This window comes from Microdochium trichocladiopsis, assembly GCF_020744255.1.
Source record: "Microdochium trichocladiopsis strain MPI-CAGE-CH-0230 chromosome Unknown B0I36scaffold_7, whole genome shotgun sequence".
Classification (NCBI taxonomy): Eukaryota; Fungi; Ascomycota; class Sordariomycetes; order Xylariales; family Microdochiaceae; genus Microdochium; species Microdochium trichocladiopsis.
In genome coordinates this window covers 1,788,179-1,811,686 of record NW_025763550.1, presented here as the reverse complement: position 1 = coordinate 1,811,686, position 23,508 = coordinate 1,788,179, and the positions used below count along the sequence as shown (strand labels likewise).

The 23,508-nt window shown below is 56.2% G+C and overlaps 7 protein-coding genes across 7 annotated transcripts; 4 read left to right on the top strand and 3 right to left on the bottom strand.

The window, feature by feature from the left end:
- Nucleotides 1-2,251: 2,251 nt before the first annotated feature.
- Nucleotides 2,252-2,597, top strand: B0I36DRAFT_327777 (uncharacterized protein). The gene has a single exon (XM_046154515.1). The coding sequence runs from the start codon at nt 2,318-2,320 to the stop codon at nt 2,582-2,584; it is 267 nt and encodes an 88-aa protein (XP_046010537.1). The 5' UTR covers nt 2,252-2,317; the 3' UTR covers nt 2,585-2,597.
- A 1,643-nt stretch (nt 2,598-4,240) lies between these two features.
- On the bottom strand, nt 4,241-5,743 carry B0I36DRAFT_246651 (uncharacterized protein; the record flags this gene model as incomplete). The annotated part of the gene is made up of 1 exon (XM_046150243.1): nt 4,241-5,743. The coding sequence occupies one exon, from the start codon at nt 5,741-5,743 to the stop codon at nt 4,241-4,243; it is 1,503 nt and encodes a 500-aa protein (XP_046010536.1).
- A 1,618-nt stretch (nt 5,744-7,361) lies between these two features.
- On the top strand, nt 7,362-10,016 carry B0I36DRAFT_292418 (tRNA-dihydrouridine(47) synthase [NAD(P)(+)]). Its single transcript, XM_046151772.1, has 3 exons — nt 7,362-7,667; nt 7,734-9,611; nt 9,691-10,016. Exons 1-3 carry the CDS (start codon nt 7,459-7,461, stop codon nt 9,779-9,781), a joined length of 2,178 nt encoding a protein of 725 aa, XP_046010535.1. The 5' UTR covers nt 7,362-7,458; the 3' UTR covers nt 9,782-10,016.
- A 195-nt stretch (nt 10,017-10,211) lies between these two features.
- Nucleotides 10,212-12,095, top strand: B0I36DRAFT_327772 (B-cell receptor-associated protein 31-like-domain-containing protein). Its single transcript, XM_046154514.1, has 4 exons — nt 10,212-10,565; nt 10,729-10,814; nt 10,949-11,101; nt 11,226-12,095. The coding sequence occupies exons 1-4, from the start codon at nt 10,545-10,547 to the stop codon at nt 11,599-11,601; spliced, it is 636 nt and encodes a 211-aa protein (XP_046010534.1). The 5' UTR covers nt 10,212-10,544; the 3' UTR covers nt 11,602-12,095.
- B0I36DRAFT_327769 (uncharacterized protein) lies at nt 12,058-14,090 on the bottom strand. Its single transcript, XM_046154513.1, has 3 exons — nt 13,849-14,090; nt 13,369-13,786; nt 12,058-13,312 (listed from the first exon to the last, which is right to left on the bottom strand). The coding sequence occupies exons 1-3, from the start codon at nt 13,895-13,897 to the stop codon at nt 12,283-12,285; spliced, it is 1,497 nt and encodes a 498-aa protein (XP_046010533.1). The 5' UTR covers nt 13,898-14,090; the 3' UTR covers nt 12,058-12,282.
- Nucleotides 14,091-19,316: 5,226 nt separating this feature from the next.
- On the bottom strand, nt 19,317-19,836 carry B0I36DRAFT_364896 (DNA-directed RNA polymerases n subunit superfamily; the record flags this gene model as incomplete). The annotated part of the gene is made up of 3 exons (XM_046159056.1): nt 19,317-19,368; nt 19,531-19,617; nt 19,742-19,836. The coding sequence occupies 3 exons, from the start codon at nt 19,834-19,836 to the stop codon at nt 19,317-19,319; spliced, it is 234 nt and encodes a 77-aa protein (XP_046010532.1).
- Nucleotides 19,837-20,480: 644 nt separating this feature from the next.
- Nucleotides 20,481-23,465, top strand: B0I36DRAFT_375454 (uncharacterized protein; the record flags this gene model as incomplete). Its single annotated transcript, XM_046160369.1, has 3 exons — nt 20,481-20,779; nt 20,849-21,648; nt 21,715-23,465. The coding sequence occupies 3 exons, from the start codon at nt 20,481-20,483 to the stop codon at nt 23,463-23,465; spliced, it is 2,850 nt and encodes a 949-aa protein (XP_046010531.1).
- Between the last annotated feature and the right edge of the window lie 43 nt (nt 23,466-23,508).

Sequence of the window (23,508 nt, the reverse complement as noted above, 5' to 3'; positions counted from 1 at the left end):
CTTGTCCACCGGCAGGACTTGCCTGTATCAGGATACTGATTCATCACGAAGATCCCAGCCACTGCATATTGCCAGCCTGTAGCACCACGGCCGCTGCCAGCCATCCTCACGCCCAGCCTAGTCTGCGCTTCGGACGCATATCGGAAGCGTACTGAGCGCCAATGACTCGCGGCCCCCTCCAGACGTGACGAGCCCATCCATCGCCCAAGGGAAAGTCTGCAAGTTGGAAGGCACGACGGAGCCCCATCACCTGCAGTTTTCCCCATTGTGATTCCAGGCAATCACGCACCGACCACAGTGCCACCTGCTTTCCGGGGTGGGATGCTGGGGATGCGGACTTGTCACGCGCCGCGAACAGGACTATTACTGATCCCTCGCGAGCATGACCTGCCGATCGCGTTTCTCCTTCCCTACTGTCCCCGCTTCGTCTGTCGAGAGCCCTGTGAAGCCAGCCCTGCTATGGGCCGGGGCCTCCCCACAGTCGCTATCAACGTGCTGTAGCTTCAACACACAGCAAGCCTCAATCTCGTCCGCAAATGGGGAATCGGTTCCGACCCACGTCTGAGAGATTCAGGAATCCCAAAGGGGCCTCCCCAGTCAAAGTTCAATAGCTCACACTCACTGCTACCATTCATGAGCTGAACAAAGTTAATGCTCTAATCCGCTGCAGGATCTGTGGGTTCATCCTGTCCATGCCCGCATAACGACAAAGCGCCAGGCGTGCTACCAATATGCGGTTTCCAAGGCTGGTGGGGCGGGTATGGCGTGCCTTTGAGACGACCACTGCCTTTCCCAGTGCCGGAGAGTTAGAGTTGGCAGCCGGCGTGGCTTTTCGTTGGCGGGGGAGACTGTGTACGTTTCTCACTTTCTGAACTCTCAACACTTAGACTTTGGAACGGCATGGGCAGTCGAGCCCCGCGGCTGGTCAGAATTGGCCAACGCTGCTGGAGCAAGACCAGCCACGAGCTGACTGGTCGTTCCCATCGGAATCACATCCGGCCAGTTGGGAGCAAACAATAACCAAAGCCACCTTACTAGAGCTGAACACTGGGTTGGGTAACGGGAGCCACCAGCAGATCCACTACGTCAGATCAGACGATCTACAGCAAGGAAGGTGGAGGATACTGCCATCTGTGGCATCTGCAGCGCATCTGAACTGCCTTCTCGACCATGATACCGGGTACCTGACCGATGAGCAGAGGTGGCAGAGACCAACACAAGTGTACAAGCTCCAAGGCCTCAACCGTTCTGAATGCCTATAACGTTTAGACAGCGTCGCCTGGAGCTCCGGGATATGTGGTTGATCACCCTAACGCGTCTCCCTAGCCAACACATCGGAGGCTATATGAACGACATGGCTCGAATTGAGTTTGGGTTTACTGCCCCCTATGGGCTTGTTCCCCAGCTGTCAGTGCTTCGTTCATATGAGCACACCTGGTCTCTCTGGCTCGGCTGAACCCCTTGCTCGGTAACCCAGCCTGCCTGTCTAGATGCCTGGACTGCCGATGGTCATTGCCTCGATTGCCACGAACATCGTCTTCAGCCGCCACCTCGCTCTTGATAGGATCGACTGGCCAATGCCGCGAGCATCAAGCTGACAGACCCCGCAAGTATGCACAGCATCGGGCATTTCCCCTTCCGGGCCCATGGAACAGATGTGCAAGCCTCAAAGGACGGGCGTCCTGGGTCTAGATCCCAGTGGAGCATTCTCAAGCCAGGACCTCATACATTATCGTATCTGTTGTCCCGCCGTTGTCAACTACGTCATCTATCTGGGGTGGCTATGATCCCACTTGGTTGGGGGCGGCGGCATCAGTGGCGTCGTGGCGTCGTCAGGTGGGCGTTGTTGTTCCCCGCAACGATGATAATCGCCCACGAGCATTAGCGTACCTGCAGCGCAGGTGAGCGCGCATCGAGCAGCTTCAGGGCACACCCAAGGCACACTCACCTTGCCTCTTTCTCTCGCTTAATCTCGCCGCTCCATTCCCTATCCGCTTGTTGTCGACATGCTTTGTGTGTGTGTGTGTGTGTGTGTGTGTGTGTGTGTGTGTTTCGAAGCCCAGCAAAGCTTGGATCGAACTACCGTAGCACCTGGTCTTGCATGGGGGCCAGTTGAAGCCACATCTACTAAACACGAATCAGCTGCAATTCCGCGAGCAACAGCTGCCAGGGATGCAGGGTTGTCTGCTAGTCATGCATCCCGATCTGCAAGTCTGTCTATCTGTCCGTCTACATTGTCTGCCTGCGTAACAATCCAGTGTCTTGACTATCTGCTGTTGTCGATCCCCGTGGCCACCGTTTATTCGTGGGGGCTTGAATGTCAGAGAGACAATCGTATACCAACCCCGGAGGGTGCAGTGCAGGGCTGCTGCTGCTTGCTGCTGCTACACTGATCTGCGAGATATCCACTTTCCCTTTAGGACGCGGGATGACGTCGGAGGTACACACGCGCGCCCGATATCTGGACGTCCTTTTCGAGATCCGGGACGCTATAGACAATGTGGAGGCTTGCTGTGCATCCATTGTGGTGGTGTTCGATGCTGATCCAATCGCAGGTGGGCTTGGGCTACAGACAAGACTATAGTGGTTGAAAAAACATTGGGATTCAGTTGTGGAAACAAGGTATGCCCTTTCCGCTAGCCAGCTGCGAGATAACGGTACCTGCGTGCATATGTAGTCATGACGGGATATCATGCCTCAGAGTTGGCCTTCCCCGTCAACAATGAACCTCTTGGTCCACCACCACCACCAACACTACCGCCACCACCACTAACAACGTGCGTGGCGCATTGTGTGTCTGCTGCTATTGCTACTACTACTGCTGCTTGATGTAGTCATGAATAAGGGGTTGGCATGCCCGTGAACACTGCGTCGTGGACTAGAAAGGACGGGGCCAGAGATCAAAGCAGAGCAGAATAGAGCAGAGCAGAGCAGAGCTGGACTGTTGCTGGCCCCCGCGACTGACTCGCCCCCACGATATGATAAGAATAGTCGTCGGTCTTTGTGCGAGATTCCTGCGAATTTGCCTGCCGACCGGTCCTCAGTATGATTTGGAGGAAGATAATAAAGATATACGCCCAGCTTTTCAGAGAGTATATATATATATATAAATATATATCCCGGTAAGCTACCGAAGAGGAACAGGTAAGGGCCAGGCAGGGTGGGGCACTTGCGCGGTGATTCTCCAAGACGAGGCAATCCGTTTCACACAAAACGAGGCATATCGAGGGCTAGGAAGAGCCGAGGACAAACGGCCATATCAAAAGGATTGAAATGAGAGAGCGGAGAAGGAAGGGGGGGCAGCAGAGAAGAAGAGAGGGACAGAGAGCACTGCAGAGCACTGTAACACATTGCCATTTGTTTTATTTCTGAAGCAAGCACAAAAAAAGGACGAGGAAACGACCCCAAAGAGCTTGTCTAACCTACAATAGAGTTGCAGTCTTCCCTTTCCTCCACACACCCGGGAAAGTGCCGCTGATGGGGATGCCTCAAGTGTGCTTTTGCATGGTGGGAAGTTTCTGTACCGCGACATCAAAAACATGGTCCCTTGCCGGCGTCTTCAGCATGATTGTTTTCCTGTCGACTAGCCCAACAGGCATCAGCATCTCTGCGTCGTCTCTGTGACCAGTCCATATACGTCAACTTTTCTAGGTCGGCATGCGACTATGGGTGAAAGAGCTTCGTCCACAGGGTGTTGTTGAATAAATGCCAAATGTAATTTACGCTCTAGCTCGCTCATGCAGTTCTGCAACGCTTTCTGCTGCCTCTATATATGGTTCCTGCTACCGACACTGCGCAGGAGATCCCCTTCCCCTAGCATTCAAAATATATACATAGACTCTACTGCATGTCCAGCACGGAACGTACGAAAATCAGTCCGCTTCGGTGAGACAACACTGCACAGTCGCATACCACGCAAACTGACAGGCGGCTGTCCGTCAGGCACTCCTTGGCGCGGTCGAGTTATGACTTAGACATGGAGGTCGAGATATAGGCAAAGCGCTAAGGCTCGAGGTCGTACGAGGTCCAGTGACTGTCCGGCTAGGCTAGTGCAGGCTGGTCGAGCCCGGTGCGTGCTTGATATCAAGCTGCGGAGACAACATCGGTAAGAAGTCAGGGCGCATGATACCAGCGCATGTCTCGCATCGACGCATGAGCGGCCTCGCCAGGGCATTTATAGCCACAACCCAATACGGGCACAGCCCAGTCTGCTTGCTAGTCGGCCTTCTATGCGACCAACCTAGACCTCAATGGTGAAATGGCTGATCTGTGAATAGTACGAGTGCACGGCTAATTCGAGGATCCAGACGTCGCCAAAGACTTCACTGCCGTCGAAGCCTCCAATCATGACCAGTCTACTGTCGTAGAGAACCGTGCCATGATATCCTCGCCCGCTCGGCGGGAGACCGTACGTCCGCCGCTTGTCCCATGTCATTGTGACGAGATTTAGTAAAAGCACGTCGTTGGAGTACTCGTTGCCGTCGTGACCACCAACGATGAAGAGGTACGACCCCACGATTGTACTTGTATGTGATAATCGCCGGAACGCCACAGGGATGGGCGCCATCTTCCATATCTGCGTGTCAACATCGTAAACCCAGACATCGTTGAAGCACTCGCCGCCGTCGCTACCGCCGAATATTATGAGCTTGCTCCCGACCATGTTGGCAGTGTGATAACCCCTCGGCTTAGGCCGATTCTCGGCAGTATTGCTCGTATGAGGTGAAATGAGCTTCCAGCTCATCTTGTGGGTGTCGGACACATCGAGGCGCCAGACATCGTTCAGCGCTCGCACGCCGTCGCCACCTCCAAAGATGTAGATACCATTCCTGTACAAACAGGCAGTATGCGCGCGTCTCGGGCTGGGTATCTTGCTGTCCGCCGGGAAAGTGGGCTTATGCCATCGGAAGTTGATGGTATCCAGCACGTACACATCGTTGTAATACGCTGGACCATCTCCTCCTCCAAAAACCACTAGTTTCCGTCCGACAGCTGTGCATGTCATGGCGCGCAGTGGTGATGGAATGTCGCCGACTACGTGCGGCCGACTCCAGTGGAAAGAATCCGCATCGAGGACAAACAACTCGTTGAAGCAGGTTCTAGAGTCACATCCGCCAAAGACGAAAACATTACTGCCCACAAGAGTGCTCGTGTGGGCTCGCACCGGCTTATGAGCAGCACCAGATACATGTGCCCTAGACCAGTACATCCCCGAGGCCGGTGCAGCCGGGACGTCTGGCGCCGTCTTTGGGTCTTGTAGCGGTGGGAATGCCACGTATGGTCCCAAAGGCGGCGGCGGGACGTGTGGCAGACGAGACACCGTTGGCGTTACGCTGGTTGGCTTGCTGACGATGGCTGACGTTGATCGCATAGGTATCGGCCGCCTCGCGGCCAAAGAATCTCGGCTCTCGGATGGGACTTCGCTTTTCGAGTCGACTGGTCGACTGTCGCCATTCGGCTTGAGGGCTGCTGATATTGAGGGTGTGGGCTGTGGGGGTGGCGCAGTGGGAAACGGTGTCTTTGCGACCACAGATTGTGATCGCTGTCGTGCCGCAGCATCTGACGTCTTACGGCGCCGCTCTGATGAGCCTCCATGGCTCTTGGAGGACAAGTGGCCAGGTGTGTGACTGCGACTCGGTGAAGGCCGATCTGGAACGTCGTCTGCGGGTAGGATCTTCTGGGAGCGGACCGTCTTGGACTTTGACGACGAGGATTGGGACGACCGACCTGCACTGTCGGCCATTGTCCCAAGCGGCGCAGGCTTGCAGGCGGGCAAGCCAGAGGAGAGTTCGATTGTGTCTCGGGTGTAATGACGTGGTCGCGGGTTGGGAGCTGAAGGCGACGAGGCGAGGCGGCTAGACCTGGCACGAGTCAGAAAGCGCAGAGTGTGGCTGGCACGGCATGGAGGTGTCGAGTAGTTGAGCGCGAGCTGCGAGCTGGATGTTTCGTGTGGCGGGACAGACGGAGAGAGCCTGGATGCTGATTCCGGAGGACCAAAGCCAGGAAGCGGTAGTTGTCTGGCGCAATGGTTGTCGTGTGTGGTCGAGACAGAAGGGAAACGAGCGACGGGGGTGAAGAGGGGCTCAGGGTGGTGTGGGAGTACTGGGGCTGGCTGGCCACTGCACGATGTTGATTGCCCTGGCGAGAATCAGCACAGCAGATACCACCCAAGCAGCGCAGGTGCCAGCAACAGCAACAGCAATGGCCAGCCATAGCAATAGTGCGCCGTTGCGGCCAAGACAGGCTGAGCTAACTGCTGGGAGCGGGACCTTGCAGGAGGTGGTGGGTCGACGCGAGCTGAGAGCGGCCTGTCTCTGCAGACACTCAGGGACCACGACGACGTGGCCAGGAGCATGCCGGCAGCGCCACAATGGTTCCAGGTCGGCGGATGCTCCAAACAGCAAGGGGTCTGCCTGTCTACAAACCACTGCCCGTCCCTCCTGCCCCCGCGCACCCCACGATCCCTGGTCCTTGCTGCATGAAATTAATCACACCTGTTCGTGGGACGACACCAGCTGTCTGAGTCGGTGCAGGTGTGTCCACGTCCCTTTGATCTCACAGCGGCTCCTTGCTCATTCTAGCCACCTGGTTCATGCTTGTTGCTTGATCTCTGTGTCGGCTCCGGAGCCGAGCCCATTCCTTGTGCCACATCCCGCACGTCTGACCATGCGCCAGGGCCCTGTCTGTGGGCGGACTTGGCAGGCGTAGGCCCAGTGTAGGATCTCAAGCTCCGCCGTGCCTGTTCTATTGCGCTGGCACACCCCTCGCGGCCAACTATGGCCGGGCTTACCTATGGTGAAGTACAAGCTGCCTCGGCTGCTCGCAGCAGAACATTCATTGTGGTAAAGAACACGCGACGAAGCTGGAGAAAGTATGCCCAGGATTCGGGGGCATAAAACGAACTTGCCAAAGCGCTTGGTGTCAAAGGCAACCCAACCGGGCATGTCTTGGACGGGCACATGCCATGGACGAAGGGGCCGCCTCGAAGGTTGTAAAAGATTGCCATGTCTTGCCGGTCCGCATCCACAGTACTATTCACACATCAGTGTCTCAGCAACCAATCACAGCACGCAGGACCCTGGGCTTTTACCAAAATAAGATCATGTCGACTTGTGCGAGATGTGTTCCGTAAGCGTATGCATCGCAACGCGCCTGCCAGGCGTGATGGTTCCAAGGACACCCCGAGGTCAAGCCCCCGGGCATCGACAGGTCCCTACGGCGAGATCGTGCCGCCAGCGGTCAAGCAATTGTCATGGTCGGTCCGTACCTTTTGCGGTTGGTTGCACCTTCCGCGCAGTCAGTCGTGGTGGTTGACGTAGTGAGGACTTGTGCCCCACTGTTTTTGTCCGAAAGAGCGTACGGAAAATTTCACCCACTCGACACTCTCAAGTCTCATGCTGTGACTTGGACACTCACAGTGCCAGCACCTTGCATAGACGACAGACACTGCAGGCCATCATGTCTGACGAGATGAATGTCGATCTTAAGCGTCCGTCCGAAGTGGATGGCGCCGCTGGCCAGGCCAACGGTCATGATGATTCGGGCACGACCGCCCCGGCAGCAAAGCGGGTAAAGGTCGACAACAACAATGACAATGCAGAGAATGCGCCCAAAGAGATCGATGCCAGAGACGACAGGGACCGGGGCATGGCCAAGATCAAACCCGAGTAAGATCTCCCTCATGCTTGATGGCATCCTAATCTACAGCACTTTCCACTGACCCGTCACTCAAGATTCCTGCTGGCATCTGCTGCGTCCAAGGCGCAAGTCGACGATGATGCTGCTGAAGCCTCTGGTGCAATTGACCACGCCGACGGCAAGGTTGATGCGCGCGACGGTGGCGGCAAGAAGAAGAAGAAGAAGCAGGGCGGCCAAAACCATAACCGGTCCTACGGACAGTTTGACGATGAACTGAGGCTTTGCAACAGCCGCACATACTCCAACGAGTTCTCCCCGAAGCCTTGCCGCTATGGCGACCGCTGCAACATGTGCCACGACCTCCGCAAGTATTTCTCAGAGGGCCGCCGTGGCGACCTGACGACCCTCGGTGGTAAATGCCCAATGTTTGCACAGTATCAGCGGTGTCCTGCGGGCTGGAAGTGCCGTTTCATCAAGAGCCACTCTGAAGAGGTGGAGCGCGAGGACGGCCGTAAGGAACTTGTCCTGCTGGGAGCACCGGACGCAGACGATGAGGAGCCGGACCGCAAACCGGGGGTGGTCAACGTTGTGCATGCCGATGTCAAGTACAACCTCTCGCGGAGGAAGGCAGACTTGTCCAAGTCCGAACGGTACACAAAGTGGGTGGAAAAGGAGACGGATCTGATGAGGAAGATCTACAACCGCAAGAAGCCCGATTGCGACGAGAGCGAAGACACGGAGCTGCATGAGCTCCGAGCTCAGTTTGTTGAGCCACCTTTCAAGGCTTCAGAGAAGCGCAAGATCTATTTCGGCCGTGAGACACCAACCCTCGCGCCGCTCACCACACAGGGCAACCTTCCGTTCAGGAGGCTTTGCGTGGAGCTTGGAGCGCAGGTCACCTACTCCGAGATGGCCTTGGGCATGCCTGTCGTTCAGGGTGGAAAGGGAGAATGGGCACTCATGAAGGCCCACGAATCCGAGATTTCTTCTCCTCGATACAGCCCGAGCCCGGATGACATTGTGCAGGGCTACGACAACAGCAAGGACATTAAATTCGGCGCTCAGATCACAGGAAACCAGCCTTGGGTCGTCATGAAGGCCACCGAAGCCCTGACTAACCATCTTCCGCACCTGCGAGTTGTAGATCTCAACTGTGGCTGTCCCATCGATCTCGTCTTTCAACAGGGCGCGGGCTCTGGCTTGCTCGATGCACCACCAAAGCTGGAGAAGATGATTAGAGGCATGAACGCCGTGTCTGGGGAGGTGCCCATCACGGCCAAACTGCGCATGGGCGTTCGGGATGGCAAACCGAATGCGACGAAGCTGATCGAGAGGCTTGCCTTTGGCAGCCCCGATTTCCGCGAGCGGTTGGGAGCGCCGGGCTGTGCTGCCGTCACCCTGCATGGACGTAGCCGGCAGCAGCGGTACACGAAGAGCGCAAACTGGACGTATATTGCCGAGTGCGCTGCGCTCATCAAGTCGTACAACCAGCAGAGAGACGAGCTCACCGACACCATTCGTGAAGCAGATGCGAGCACCCAAGCAAACACCACCGGTGGCAAGATGTACTTTCTCGGCAATGGAGACTGCTATTCGCACATAGACTACTTCGACCATGTGGATAACGCCAAGGTCGACACGGTCATGATTGCGCGAGGCGCGATGATCAAGCCTTGGATCTTTGAGGAGATCGAGAAGGGCCAATACCTCGACAAGTCGGCCACGGAGCGGCTTGCCTATGTCGAGAAGTTTGTGCGCTACGGCCTTGAGGCCTGGGGCTCGGATGAACTGGGGCTTGGCTTTACCAGACGCTTCCTGCTAGAGTGGCTCAGCTTCACGTGCCGATACATTCCGCTCGGAATTCTTGAGCATCTCCCTGCCAAGATCAACGACCGCCCGCCAGCATATCGCGGCCGCAACGATCTCGAGACTCTCCTGTCCAGCAATGACTACAGAGACTGGATCAAGATCAGGTAGGTTCTTTGTTTGAATCTGTGTTGTGACTTTGCGCAAGAGGAGAAAAGGAACCCCGGGGCTAACAGTTCGATGTAGTGAGATGTTCCTGGGCCCGGCACACCCGAGCTTCAATTTCCAGCCGAAGCACAAGTCCAGCAGCTATGACACGATTGAGGCTGAGGGTTAGGTTTCTAGAGAGGACGAAGTCTGGGGAATGTCTAGAATAGTAGCGTGCCCCAAATTGAGGATGTCCTGGCTGAGTAGTTTGTGCATAGATCCACCCACCACTGCTCCTTCTAGCGCGCGCACAGTACCATGACGGAATACACCCGCCCGCGAGGGGCATGTGAAGCGATCGTCATCTGCACGTTAATAGGTGCTGGGCCTGGGTTAGCTGTCCAAGAGGAGCAATTGGTCCTGTGCCTGCTGTGCACCAGCCACAGTGTGCCTTCCCAGAGCTGGTGTGGGCCCCCGTGATAAAGCCACATATGACGTTGTCGACTGCCCCTCGCGGCTTGACAGCCCCCGGCTTTGGCCAGGCTGCGATGACGAAAGCGTGTCTCTGCTGGCTGGAGCTCGGAGCTCTGCCAGAGGCAGCCTCTGCGTAGTCTAGGCAAGTCCCGGCGCAGAGCTGGCCAAGCTCGTTCACCATTACGTTGTCCTGTTGCTGCTGCTGCCCCAGTCCCTCGTTGCCCATCGTGTAAATACCTGTCGGCGCACCAAACTGCCTCTCCAATCCCTCCTCTCTTCCTCATCCCCTCGCATCTACAACCTCTGCGTCCCTGCAATCCCACCACCTTCGTCCCACCTCTACCGCAAGACGTTCCTCCGTCTTTGCTCGCGACCTCACCCGACAGCCCAATCTCACAAGACCGGGCCCTCAGCTTCGCACGAGCCTGAACGTCCACCACACCCACCACCAAACGTCACCACTAGCCGTAGCTGCAAACATGACGCTCTACTACACTCTCGTAAGCTCTCCCAGCTCGCGGTGCCCTCCCGTACCGCTCCTTGTGCACATGAATCATCTTGGCGCGCGAGCTTGCCGCAAACCCTTGGGCCGCCCGCATCTATTCGCAAGCCTCTATTTGAAGCCTGGTGTGTGCTAGCTAATACAAGTACCTTTGAATACAGGTCTTCTTGCTACTTGTAGCAGAGATGGCTCTTTTCATGCTGCTCGTCATTCCACTCCCCTTCTCCCTCCGCCGGAGAATCTTCACGTAAGTGGCCCAGAGTCCAGAGCCTGATCCGCAATCCGGAGCGGGACGGCGACGTCAAACTCCGCATGCTCGAATCGCCTGGCAAACAAAATCCGTAATTCTGGCTGACACAATGGCCTGATCCCGCAACACAGCTTCATCTCAGGAAACCCCCTCATAGCAAAACTGCAGTATGGGTTGAAGATCACCTTCATCTTCATCCTCATCCTCTTCATAGACAGCGTGAACCGCGTGTACAGGGTGCAGGTCGAGCTGGCTTCGGCCACCGACGGCTCCAAGGGAACCGCGTAAGTCAAAACCTTGCTTGCCCAGATACACCAATCCTTGGTTTTTGTTTTTTTTTCTCTTGGGGGGGGGGGGGGGATTGCAAGCTTTCAGGAACTGGACTAACTAACCCTTCCCTCCTGATAGTGCCGTCATGGGCCATGAACGTCTCGAGGTCCAGGCCCGCAAGTTCTACAGTCAGCGCAACATGTACCTGTGCGGCTTCACCCTGTTCCTCTCCCTCATCCTCAACCGCACCTACATCATGATCCTCGAGACCCTGCGCCTCGAGCAGAAGCTCAAGAAGTACGAGGGCACCGACGCCAACACCAAGCAGGCCGAGAAGCTCGCCCAGGCCGGCGAGGGCGGCGAGATCGCCGGCTACAAGCGCCAGCTCGAGAAGAAGGACAAGGAGATCGAGGCCCTCAAGAAGCAGGCCGAGGGCCTCTCCCGCGAGTACAACGACCTCTGCGAGAAGTACGGCGCCACCCAGCCCGCCGCCGGTACCCGCAAGGACAAATAAAGCGATCGTCGGGAAGAAGCCGTGCGGCTGGTCTCGCCTTCGGACGTCTACAGATAGTCAGAGGATATGCACAGGCTCAGCCGCCGACCTATTTTGTGGAACCCGTTCAACATGTGTCCGGCTGCTGCTCGCACCAGAGAAGGGATTGCTCAAGGGACTCGGAGAACAAAAAACACACCGGTATATGAAAGCTTGAGCTATGTCTCATGAAGCCCAACGTTATATGATAGCAGAGTGAAGATAGGAAGAGCAAGAATTTGATCTCTCCATGAAAAGTGTCAACAGTGGCAAATATGATTATTGTCAGATCACGTATGCCGCACCACATTCCAATGTGCATTCAAATGCAGAGTGGCACTAAGCGACTCACGTTTGGCAAATGGTTCCATGACGAGTCCAAACATCATCGTGGAGGCTTGAGACGGTCATACAGGCGCCAAGTCTCCGAAGGGGAGGTCGAGGAAGCAGTCAAAGGGTATATTCGTGCGTGTAACCAAAAAAAAAGCGAACAATAAGGAGCTAATCTATCCAACATAATTCGTACTCAGACAGCCTCAATATGCCGCCCACACAGTCTTGCTTGCTGCCATGTCTATGTCTTGTGGGAGAGGGGCACGGGGGTGCACACATGAGCCGCAGTGCTGCGGCGAGATGATATGAGCGTGTGGTGTAGGCCGTGCATTATACCGCGATGCTGACGTTCTTGCGCATCTCGGCCTCCTCGACATGAAAGCCAAAGACGAGCTTGAAAAGATCACGGAGAAATCCGTATTGAGTCGATCGATGTACCATCCAATTGACGCCTTTGGCCACATCATAGGCCAGTACACGCTTGCCCCGGTGCGGCAAAGACGATGTATGGCGGAACGAAGAATCGCTAAGAACCAGGCCCTTATAGCTCTGCAACAGCGTTGCGTGCGCTGGCAGGGAACCAAAAGTCCCTGTTGGTAGAGATTTGACGAATGTCTGTAGCGAGGCGGCGCTGCTGTGGCCCTCGCCGGCAGCATCTCGGGAATATCCAACGTTCATCGCAGCCTTGAGAATGAGCATCTTGACTCTCGTCACGTTGATGTCATCAGTGGTCGTCGCGGTCGTCGCGGTACTCGATGTGCGCTGGCTGCTCTGAGAATAACTCGACAGCTGGGAGGCATTGCTCGACCATCGTCCACCGCGGTTGCTTTCTGTACCAAACACCATGATGTTGGGTGCTTGCGGTGATTGACTCTCTGGCGAGACGGGAGTATCCTCAAACTCCGTGACCGGTGTCTCCGGGACCGGCAATGGTTTCCTGATCTTCTCGCCCTTGGTGCTTTCTCTCTTGGAGCGATTTGATGCCCTACTCGCCCTTCCATCTGGCTCGGCCTCTCGAATGTCCCGACCTGTGCCGAAAAAGTTCGTCTGACTTGGACGAGGCGTGCCACGGTCAGGACGTATCTGAGTCCAGCCTTCTCGGAAGATGTCACACAGCTCCCAGCAAGCTTGGACCGCCGATCCGAGAAGCTCCTCGTCAGGCGCCTTTCCATCCCTTCTGTTTTGTCTCAGGCTGAACAACATCTCCGCGAGCGTCCAGCATGCTCGTAGTAGAGAGTCTGTTTCGTCTGCGATTTCGCCTCTTTGCTTCATCAGGCGATGACACAGGGTGATATAGAAGTCTAATGTGCGCTCACGAAAGGCTTCTGGAAGCGCTCTGTTGTCCTGTGCGCTGTACAGACTACCGTATATGTTAGTAAAGACACGATAGTGCTGTGTGCAGCAACATGCACTTACTGGTTGTTAAGCTCAAAGCTGACTCGCAAGACAGAATCTCCAAGCTCATCTTTTCGTTGGCGTACGTCAAACAGGGACTGACAGAAGTCCCTGCATAGATCGAGGTTCTCTCGTACGTTGAAAGACTCGTTCGGCTCGTCCTGGTTATCATAGAGGCGCTGGCATAACTTCCAGCAGCACTTCCATGCTTGTTCGTGGCCATCTGGAGTTCCGGAGCGGCTGAACACCCGCTCGCGATGGTGAGTGCTGAGGTTTGCGAGTGTGTTGCATAAAGTCCAGCACTCTTGCAGTGCCGTTCGCAGAGACTTGATTTCTGGTTCCTCACCAACGCCGAGGCCAAATGCACCGTAATCATCTTCATCGTACGATTCGAGGTCTGGCTCCGCATCTGTCTCGGGCTCCCGGCTTTCCGGAATCACTATGAGAAGTGTTAGCCAGATTTGCGGATGACCAGAAATGGGAATACTTTCTGATACTCACACTCCAAACTACTCGCGCTACTGGATCGCAATCTTGCTGCTTCGGACATAAAACCCTGCACGTCCTGCAAGTTTTGAGCTCTTGGAGTTGCACTGTCAAGACTGAATCTCGCTGGTTTGATGTTTGTACTCAAAGGAGGCGGTGTCGGCAGACCTGGGGACCTCGTCTGTATCGTGTTAGCGCCCAACTTGGCGTGTTGATGCTTGGATGGAAGAATACCTGTGGAGGCCGGTCACTTTGCGGAGCGGACAAGCTATCTTCTTGCCGAGGTGATGCCCTTGGGGAGATCCTTTGTGCGGTGTCTGAAGTCTTCGTGGATACACTGTCGGATGCGGTCTTTCATATTGTCAGTGCTAGGTACGAGGTTGCAACGGTCACCCTTGATAAGAGTATTCACCCAGTTCTGAAAGCTTTCTGGTGCATGTATAACCGATACAGCTTCCTCACTTAAGGTCTGGCGCACTTGATCTGGTATATTTGTGCGCAGCATGAGGAGCTTCACACTATTAGCTGCTTTGGCCTCGAGATTCAGATCAGAGGAGCTGATGAGCCGCATACCTGAGGCTGTGGGTCCGTGTCTGCCGTCGACTGGGACCGAACCTCCTCCGACATATCGTCTTCGATCTCGGTGACCTCGGTGCCCACAGAGGTGACGGGCGAAGGGCCCACGATATCACTTGGACTCATCAGGCTGTTGCCGTTGAAAGAGCTGCTTGGATTGTTGATGGTCGAGGATGGGCGATTTGCGGCCGCAGAGTTTGGCCGCAGGTTGGTCGAGTCTATAGAAGTGGTAGACCTGTTTCCCAAGGTTAATCGCCAATTCGAACAGCTGGGACTGCGCACTGCTTACATTTTCTGGAAGGGGCCGCGAACAGCGGGTGAATCTGGGGACGACAACGAGAAATCCGTGTACGGCGAGAAGGGAGATATAACACTTCCTGTCGATGACCTCAGCGGAGCCTCGAGGGCCATGGCTAGGCAAGGAGCTTCTTTGTCGGTCGCAGAAGCGGGCCGGCTGTACAGGTGTGGTGTACCCAAGGGAGGCTGACACTAGGTCATATGCTGCGCTTGGCTTGAGGCTGGGATCGTGGATGCGCGATCGTCTCAATCGAGCGAGGCAGATTAGCGTGCCTGTGAGGCTGTATGCTCGTCTCGGGTCGATTGTCCTGGCTCTAGTGTTGAAGACTCGGTCTGAAAACTGGCCGGCCACCGGGAGGTCAAGAATGCCTCGCGGGCGCGAGAGAAGTATCTAAGTAGGAGCAAGAGCTGTCCACTAGCGTGCAGCTCAGCTATCAGTCTGCTGCCAAACGACCTGTCGATCTGTGTAGCGCGGGTGAAATGTGTTTCTTGACGAACCTGATGCTTTGTAGGGTCAGACTGCAAGAGAGGCAGACAAGGTGTACCGGAGAAATCGGGTCGAGTCGACGGGGACAGATTGACAGCTAAGAGTGCGGCCAAGGAGGTGAAAAATGATGGAGCTCTCAGAGCAGGAGTAAACTATCCCAACGCTCGCGGGGCCGAGGAGCTCGGCCAGATGTTAGAGCAGGTTGTGATTGGAAGAGGACGGGCACGACACAGCAGGCAGCTTCCGGCGCGGCCTGGGTTCAGCCAGAAATCCAACCGAGAGGTTCGAGGACAGGAAAGAGGAGCGGGAGCATGTTGGAGGTGCTGCGAGGCAGGCGCGTTGGATGAGGGGCTGCAGGCTGGGCGGCCAGCACCTGGGCAAGGGCAGGGCAGGACAGGGCAGGGCCGGCTGGCCCCGTTCAGGCTGCCAGGGTCCTCCTGTCCATCTGGAGCCAGGTCAGATCCACCTGCGCGCACGCCCTGCCTGGCCGCACATCTCGAGGCCGCATTCGCTTCTTCTTCCTCCTCTTTTCGACATCGCTCCCAGACGCATTCGTACGACATGGCTCAGCACTACTGCAGCAGCCACCTTTAGCGACCCTGTCGTTGTGCTCTGGCGGGCGGGCTGTCAATAGGATGCCCGAGACATGTGGCTGGCGGGTAGCGTATCCGCGCCCTCTATTCTAGCCCATCCCCCCTTAGCGCAATCACAGCATCACCGACCTCGCCGTGATTGGCACAGATGCCTTGAGCCTATTCTGTGTCTCAGCAGACCCTCCCGCGAACTCCTCACGCTGGCGATGGCCTGGAGAGCCTCAAGATGCCAACGTTCGGGTGGCATCATGTTTGTGAAGCTGGACCAGGGTCACAGGCGGCCGATGCGCAACGGCGGACGCGGAGGATGTGCAGGAATACGACTGCACCTCGCGACGAACGGGCACGAATGCGGCACGCACTAGACGACCAGGCACGGGCGGGGATGGCTGGCGGAAGAGCTCGAGGTGTGGTGGACCCCATGCACCCGACAGGGATCTGGGCGCTTAGGAGCAGACTGCTCGACTAAACCAGCGAGTCACACGAGTCTATTTCCACCACGACCCCCCTGCCCGCCTTGCAGGTGGGCTGGTGGAGCACAATGGCAGCAGCTGCTTACCTAGAGCGAGCCAGAGTGAGCAGACTTTCCTCCTCCTGCCCAGCTGCCCAGAAACGCCGCTCCAACCTCGCAGGTGCTCCTCCAGACGGGACTCAGCAATTCATCAAGCCTGGACTACGCCTATGTGGCTGGCACAGGCACTGGGCCACGGCAGAATATGCGCCTACTCGACTTCGCGTACGTGCAGATAGCTTCATTTACCACTGCAAGAACTGCCATGCCGGTAACGTCAGCCATTGCTGTACCAGACCCGGAGCCACTGCCTCCAAACCTGGAGGGACGACACAGAGTCTGCACGGCCGTGTGGCCGGCCGAAGCCAACCGAGCATGGCGAGCATGGATAGTTTCGAGCGTCTCCAAACCGGTCCACGCTAGCGATCCCGACGATCTGGTCCGCCGCTTCAATTGGCTTAGACCCTGACATCCGAAGTGGAGCCCCAAAAGCCGGGGCACATCAGTGCCCCAAGTCACCAGAAGCTTCGTCAGGATTAGCATTCTTGATGATTCCGACTAGCAGCCTTAAGTCGTCGCAGTCTTCTCGATCTCGTCACAGTTGAAGGCGTCATAGTTTGAGCGGAATCGCTGGTGTAGACTATACCAAGGCTTGACCGCACTCAAATAATGCTCACCAGACGCTCTGCCTTCATCTTCAGGTAATGGTGTGTGCAGGAGGTTGTGCAGTCAGCACAGCTGACTCGGCATAGAATTTGCAGGCCCAAGTCTCCTTCGCAAAGAACTGCTTTGGAAGGAGCCGCATGGGTCTGGCGCGGCTCTTGGCTCATGGATAGCTGTCCCACTGAGGGCATGATGAACGTAAGCTGTTACCACTGTCTGTCGGCCTCTCGAGGTCCATTGATCCGGGGTTGTACCCGCCCTGTCACCCGACAACCTGGACAGCTCGAGCAGTTCAGGGGCCAGCGCAAGGTCAGTCTAGTTCCAGTCTAGCAAAAGATAGCCGGGAATATGTCTTCAGCTCAGCTCGCACTTCACAGCAACATTCTGGCAGCCAATGCGGGTTAGAGCCTCGCCGGATTGATGTCCGGCAGCCGAACACCCAAAACCGGACATTATTCATGACCTACATTCAATCCGATCAAGTGTGACATACCCATCCAGCTATGGAAGGGTGAACCCTCCTGCAGCTGCCAATCTTGTATGGCGCCCTGTGATACTAGATCAAGTGAGACGACTTGGCCACAAGCTGGCAACGTGCTGTGTTGGCCGAAATCACCATTAGACCGTGACAGCTTTCGCTGGCCAATATTCTTGAGCCTGGTTGACACAAGGCTTCCCAGCCCGAAGATTTCCAGAGCACGACACAGCTTGTGCCAAGCTTGACGTATGGCGGTAAGATGTCTCCCCAATGCCCATCCACCCGCAGCTGATGACAAGACTTGTAAGCGCAGAGCTAACTTCCCAGGATGTTTGTCAGCCTCTCCGCTTCTGCATGTTGCATAGTTGCCGAAGCTGGCAAGGGCCCTTTGGCCCGGTCGTATATCCACCCATCTATCTCGACTCAGAAGACCCATTTGCGCATTCACAAGGCCAGGGGTCCCCAGGGCCGGTGCAGGATGTGAGCTGCAAGCAGAGCAGTGCAGGTATGCACGGCCAGCGTAGACCGCTGTCCTCGCAGCACCCTTGGCAGCCACGATCCGCGCGCTCGTTGCATCCACCACCTGGGCCTTCGCACTCATGCAGCCGCCTGGCCGCGCGCTTAGCACGCCCACTTTTTTATATATTGTCGGCTGGAAGGGACTCGCGCCTTTTGACGAGCAGCTCAATGCAAATGCCCCGGGAATTCGGTAGCGGGAACTTTTGAGCGGTGTCTCGAATTACGCAGAGCACGGTGGTGGCCCGTCGCCTGAAATCATGCTGTTGGCGGGAACACCAGGATGGCTATATGAGAGCACCAACATGGCTAGGATCGTGGCGCCTCCTATGATGATCTATAGTCGATAACAAAGAAGTAGTACGGCACAGCTATCACATGACAAGAAATGCATGCAAGCCACCAATACACAACCCAGGAAGCGCGTCTGAAGGACCCGGATCTACATGTGGAAGCAAGGGCATGAGCCAGGACAGAACGCGCCCCGTGGTGAATCTGGTCATTTTGTTGGGAACTGCTTGCTTCGTTGAGACCTCTAACTCGCGCCAACTACTTTAGGTCATGGACACAGAGAGTTTGCCGTGAAGGCCGGGTGTTGCACAAGCACCCGAGATGACGGGCCCTCAGCTTCCAAGCATACATACACGCGCCTGCTTCCGCGACTTAGCCGCGCCGGCGTTTCCGTGCGGTCTTCACCGCCGCCCCTTTCTTGACGCACTCTCCAGCTGGTGAACACGTGGTCAGGCGGCAAATGCCTCGACGAGACTCGCGCGGCGGCTCCCGCGAAGGGTGGGCTGCATATGTATGTCCCTTTGCTCTTCCAGCTGCAAGCCCAGCTAGCAGCCTGCGCCTCTTTTCCATCTAGCGCGGTCCCATGTGGCCGCCTGCCTGCGACCCATCGATCCAAGCTGCGTTCCGCATATGAGGAAGTATAATGTCAAGGTAGCTTGCCTAGCGACTGTTGCCCAGGCCGGGGACCTCTGTTGGCCCGAGGACGGAAAGACCCAGATATAGCAAGGCATACTTGCTAGACGCCGGTGGCTTGTCTTTTGGGCGCGGCTGCATGGCCGTGTTGTCACCCTCCCCGCAGTCTTGCCCAAGCATCCCTACCAGATATCCCGACATGGCCCGTTGCGAGTGAGAAAATTTTTGTTGAATTCGGTTTCCAGACTCCGCTTCGAAAAGTACAACTCTGAGTGTGTAAATGTGAAAAAGTTTCCCGTTGAACGCCTGATCCCGCGAATATGCCCCCTCCCTGCTGCTTTCCTCCCCTCATTCTTAATGTGAGTGATGCGCGTCCTTCCTTCTTTGACTCATGACGCATAGAGGGTGTGACCATGTTGGTCCCGTGGAGAGTCGAGTCTATCGCTGGCCGAGCTGGATCTTCTTCTCGTTGCGGCCGTCGGGGGTGTACCTACACAAACGAGCAAGTCAAGTCAGCAATCTGCTTATCCAGATGATCACGAGCCATCCCACATCCTGCTCTCCCCTTATACGAAGCGAAACTTCGCCTTGAACGGGGGAGCAAGCACGAGAGCCGCGCCGGGAGAGGTCAAGGGCGTAGCATATGACGTACTTGAGGAGCTTCTCGATCAGATCGACGTGCGTCATGACCATGCGGCGGCAGCAGTACCGCCTAAGACCGAGCTGGTCCATCGCGTCACTGTGGTTGTCCAAATGTAAATGTCAGCTCAGATACAGACGTTCTCCTCCTCCCCTCGTGTGCTCTTTCGGAGGTCTCCAAAGTGTACAAGGTCGAGGCGGACGGCGAGAGACAAGCTACTGACCCGTCGGGAATGCCCTGGTCGATGAGGACGAGATATCTCTCCCACAGGTCGCCGGTCACCTTGCCGCAAGAGAAGCAGCGGATGGGGATAATCATCTTGACTGTGTATGCTGTCGTAGATGCGGCACGCGTGGATCAATAGGTACGACTCTGACGAATGCCGGTGGCTTCGTGACCCAGACTCGTGATAGGTATCGCTTTGTGTGAGAAGTTGTGCGGCGTGGCTGCGTGTTCGTTGTTTGCGCTGAGCGTCGATGAGTCTTTCCTTGCGGTCACGGTTTGAACTCTCGCCATCCACGATTGCGACAGGCAGGCAGTGGGTCGCGCTCTGGCAAGCCCGGCCACCCGCTGCTGCACCCAAAAATTTAGCTGGGGTCCAGGTCGATTGCCCGCTGTGATAGGCTCGAATTGGGCTGCCGCGGGCGGGCCTAAAATTTGTTATCAGCGACTCTTATCGGGTCGCTGCATCTCGAAAAACTTCCCGCGCCCGGTGCATGCAGGCTGGAGCAGGCTGGCTGTTGATCGTAAAAAGTGGTGACAACTTTTTGGTCGTTGACAGAGACGAACCCTGAGAGACGGGGACAAGACTTCTGTGCCACTTCTCAAGGCCACATTCTGCAGCAGTAATGGCGCCACAAACAGATGCACAGGTACGGCTTGAATTGTTTGGCGCAGTGCAAGACATTGACGAGCGACGAGCACCAGCTAACACATACACACCTTGGCAGGAGTCCCAGGCGATGAAGCGGAAACGTGAACTCGACGAGCAAGGAAAGCGGAAACGAAGCAAGCAGGAAAAAGCCGCCAAGCGAGCGCTCTCCGACGCTGACAACGCCGGGCCCGAGGTCGTCAACGCGGCCAACGGACACACCGAGAAACATTCTCAGGACGGCGTCATCACCAAAGCCAAGCGGAACCCGCGACCCAAAAAGAAGGGCTTGGGTGCTCTCGACCAGTATGCCTCGTCGGCATGGAAGGTCTCGCAACCTATGGGCGGGAGGATCCTTAACATTGATCCCCTGCTCACGACAGACGAGAAGTGCGTCCCCTCGTTGTCACCAGTCCCTCGCGCCCTCTCTGCAACGGACTAACCAAGACCCTTTGACAGGCACCTGATCCTCGCATATAACACGTCGCTACAAGTTTACTCGGCAGCCGACTCGCTGCTCGTCCGAAAAATCCAACTGCCACTCGATCGTAGCGATGCATACTCTGAACAAATCATGGCAACCTGCCTCTCGCCAGTCTCCAAGGACCATCTATGGGTCGCATCATCCAGCGGTCGCCTGTGGAGGATAGACTGGACTAAGGGCAGCGGCGTCGAGCCCTTGTTCAACCTCGACTGCATGTTCCTTTCCGGGCTCGCGGTCGACCTCGTCCAGTTCGGCGAGAGCACGCAAGAGGTGCCATACGCCTGCATTGGTGATCAGCTCAGCTGGCGCATTGTCGCGTGCAATGTGCACAACGGCAACTTCAGGTCTAGCAAGACTTTGATGGAACACGATGCCGTCATTCAAAAGATCCAGGCAGTCAAGAATGGATTCGGGCTCGCCGCCTCGGCCGATTCCGACATCATCATTGGAAACCTTAGATCAACTAGTGTTTCGTCCTTCGAACAGCTATCTTACGAGTTCTTCGTTTTGGACTGCAGCGACGAGATCACGTGCCTTGACGTGCGAGCATCTGATCGCATACATCTTTCTAGAGCGTCGCAGGCGAAGACAGGAGACGAGCCTGTGATCGAAGTGGTGGTTGGCTGTGCTCGTGGTGCCATATTCTACTACAACGATCTCTTGCCGCAAATCCGGCACCTACAGACCTCGAGGAAGGGCAAAAGCTTGTCGCTGCAGCCACGGAAGCTTCATTGGCACCGGAGAGCTGTACATGCTGTCAAGTGGTCTCGTGATGGTAAGTCTCGCTCCAAGTTTGTCCATGGTACTACTCATAGGAGCTTATGCTAACTCAACACTACAGGCAACTACATCATTTCTGGTGGTTCCGAGTCAACCCTCGTCATGTGGCAGATCGATACTGGCAAGTCAGACTTCTTGCCACACTTGTCGGCAACAATCGAAAACATTGTTGTCTCTACCCGCGGTTCAGCTTATGTTCTCCACCTCGATGACAATTCTGCCATGGTTATCAATACTGCGGAGATGAAGCCCACAACATACATATCTGGCGTCCAAACTCATCTTGTTCCGCCACCTTTCTCCAAGGATGAGCTGGTGCATCGTGTTGGACAGAAGATTGCAGATCAAGTCGTGCGGATACCGTCAGCAGTCAACCCAACCAATACCTCACGGTTATTGATGTGCGTTGGCAACGGACAGCATAACCCTTCGACACCGATGATCCAAACAGTGGATCTCAGCACAATCCAAAGCGTCTCAAAGCAGGCCCTCACGCGGACGAATCCGACAGAAATCAACATCACCCCGAAGGGATTACCGATCGTCGAACCACACGTGACTGCCGTGGCATTTTCACATGATGGCAAGTGGCTCGCAACCACGGACGAGTGGGAGCCTCCGGCCCAGGACACGACCAACCAGGCCAAGGGTCCGTCTTCGTGCCCCGAGCAGCGAGAAGTCTATCTCAAGATATGGTCTGTTTCGGCAGAGGACAATTCTCTCGAGCTGCTCGCTCGTATCAACAACCCGCATTCCACAAGTCGTGCTGAGCCAGTGCTTGGCCTTGCGTCCGACTCCACATCGCACCGCTTTGCTACCATTGGCGGCGACGGGTTCGTAAGGACGTGGCGGCCAAGCATCAGACAGCGGGACGGAGTGCTCGTCAAGGGCAAGCAGGGGCGGCAGTTGCATAGTTGGACTTGCTCCCAGTCTGTGGCGATATTCGAAAATGACGGCGCTGATGGTCAAGATACCTCTACCAAGTCCACGGGTTCCGTCTGCTTCTCACAGGATGGGTCAATTCTGGTGACGGCATACTCCACGCCAGCAGGCTCAGCAATCCACATCATTGATGCGGAGACTGGAGAGGTGCGCAACGCCGTCTATCACCTCATCGAGGGCGGTGTGCAGGGCCTCGAGATCATCGGATCTCAGCTGATTGTGCTTTCCGATATCCTTGCGGTATATGACCTGGTTAGTGATGAGCTCAGCTACGGTATCCAGCTGCGCCGAGAGGAGCTGCACCTTGGTCCAGCTGTTTTGTCCCACCTCGCAGTTGACCAGGAGACATCGAGTTTCGCCATCGCTGTTTCGCGCCGCGATCTCAAGGCGACGTCAGTCCAGACGGAGCTCGCCATCTTCTCGCCCGAAAAGAGTGAGCCGGAGATGATTCAGCGATTCCCTCAGCCGATCGCTGCCGTCGTCCCCACCATCGGAGCAGGTGGATTCATATTGGTAGACGCTGCTGCACAACTATGGTCTGTCAGCCAGGGCCGGGACACGTCGTCGGCCTTTGCTCAGCCGCTGGCAGATCTCAGCCTTGACAACGAGTCCTTGTCGGCTGCGGCAGGCCAGTCCGCCGCCATCGTCATGGAGGCTGATGCTGACGATGTCAGCGAGGATGAGATGGACGTCGATGCTCCCGAGGATGATGGGGATGACGACGCACTCCACCCTGCCGTAGTTGCTCCTCAGAAGCTCGCAGAGCTATTCGACAGCGCCCCTGCATTTGCCATGCCTCCGATCGAGGACATGTTCTACCAGGTTACCAGGTTGTTCTCGGCGAAGAAGCCAGCTGCAGTGGCTGCGTAGAGCGTCATAATGGCAAAAGTTTGTATATAGGCGATGCTTTCTT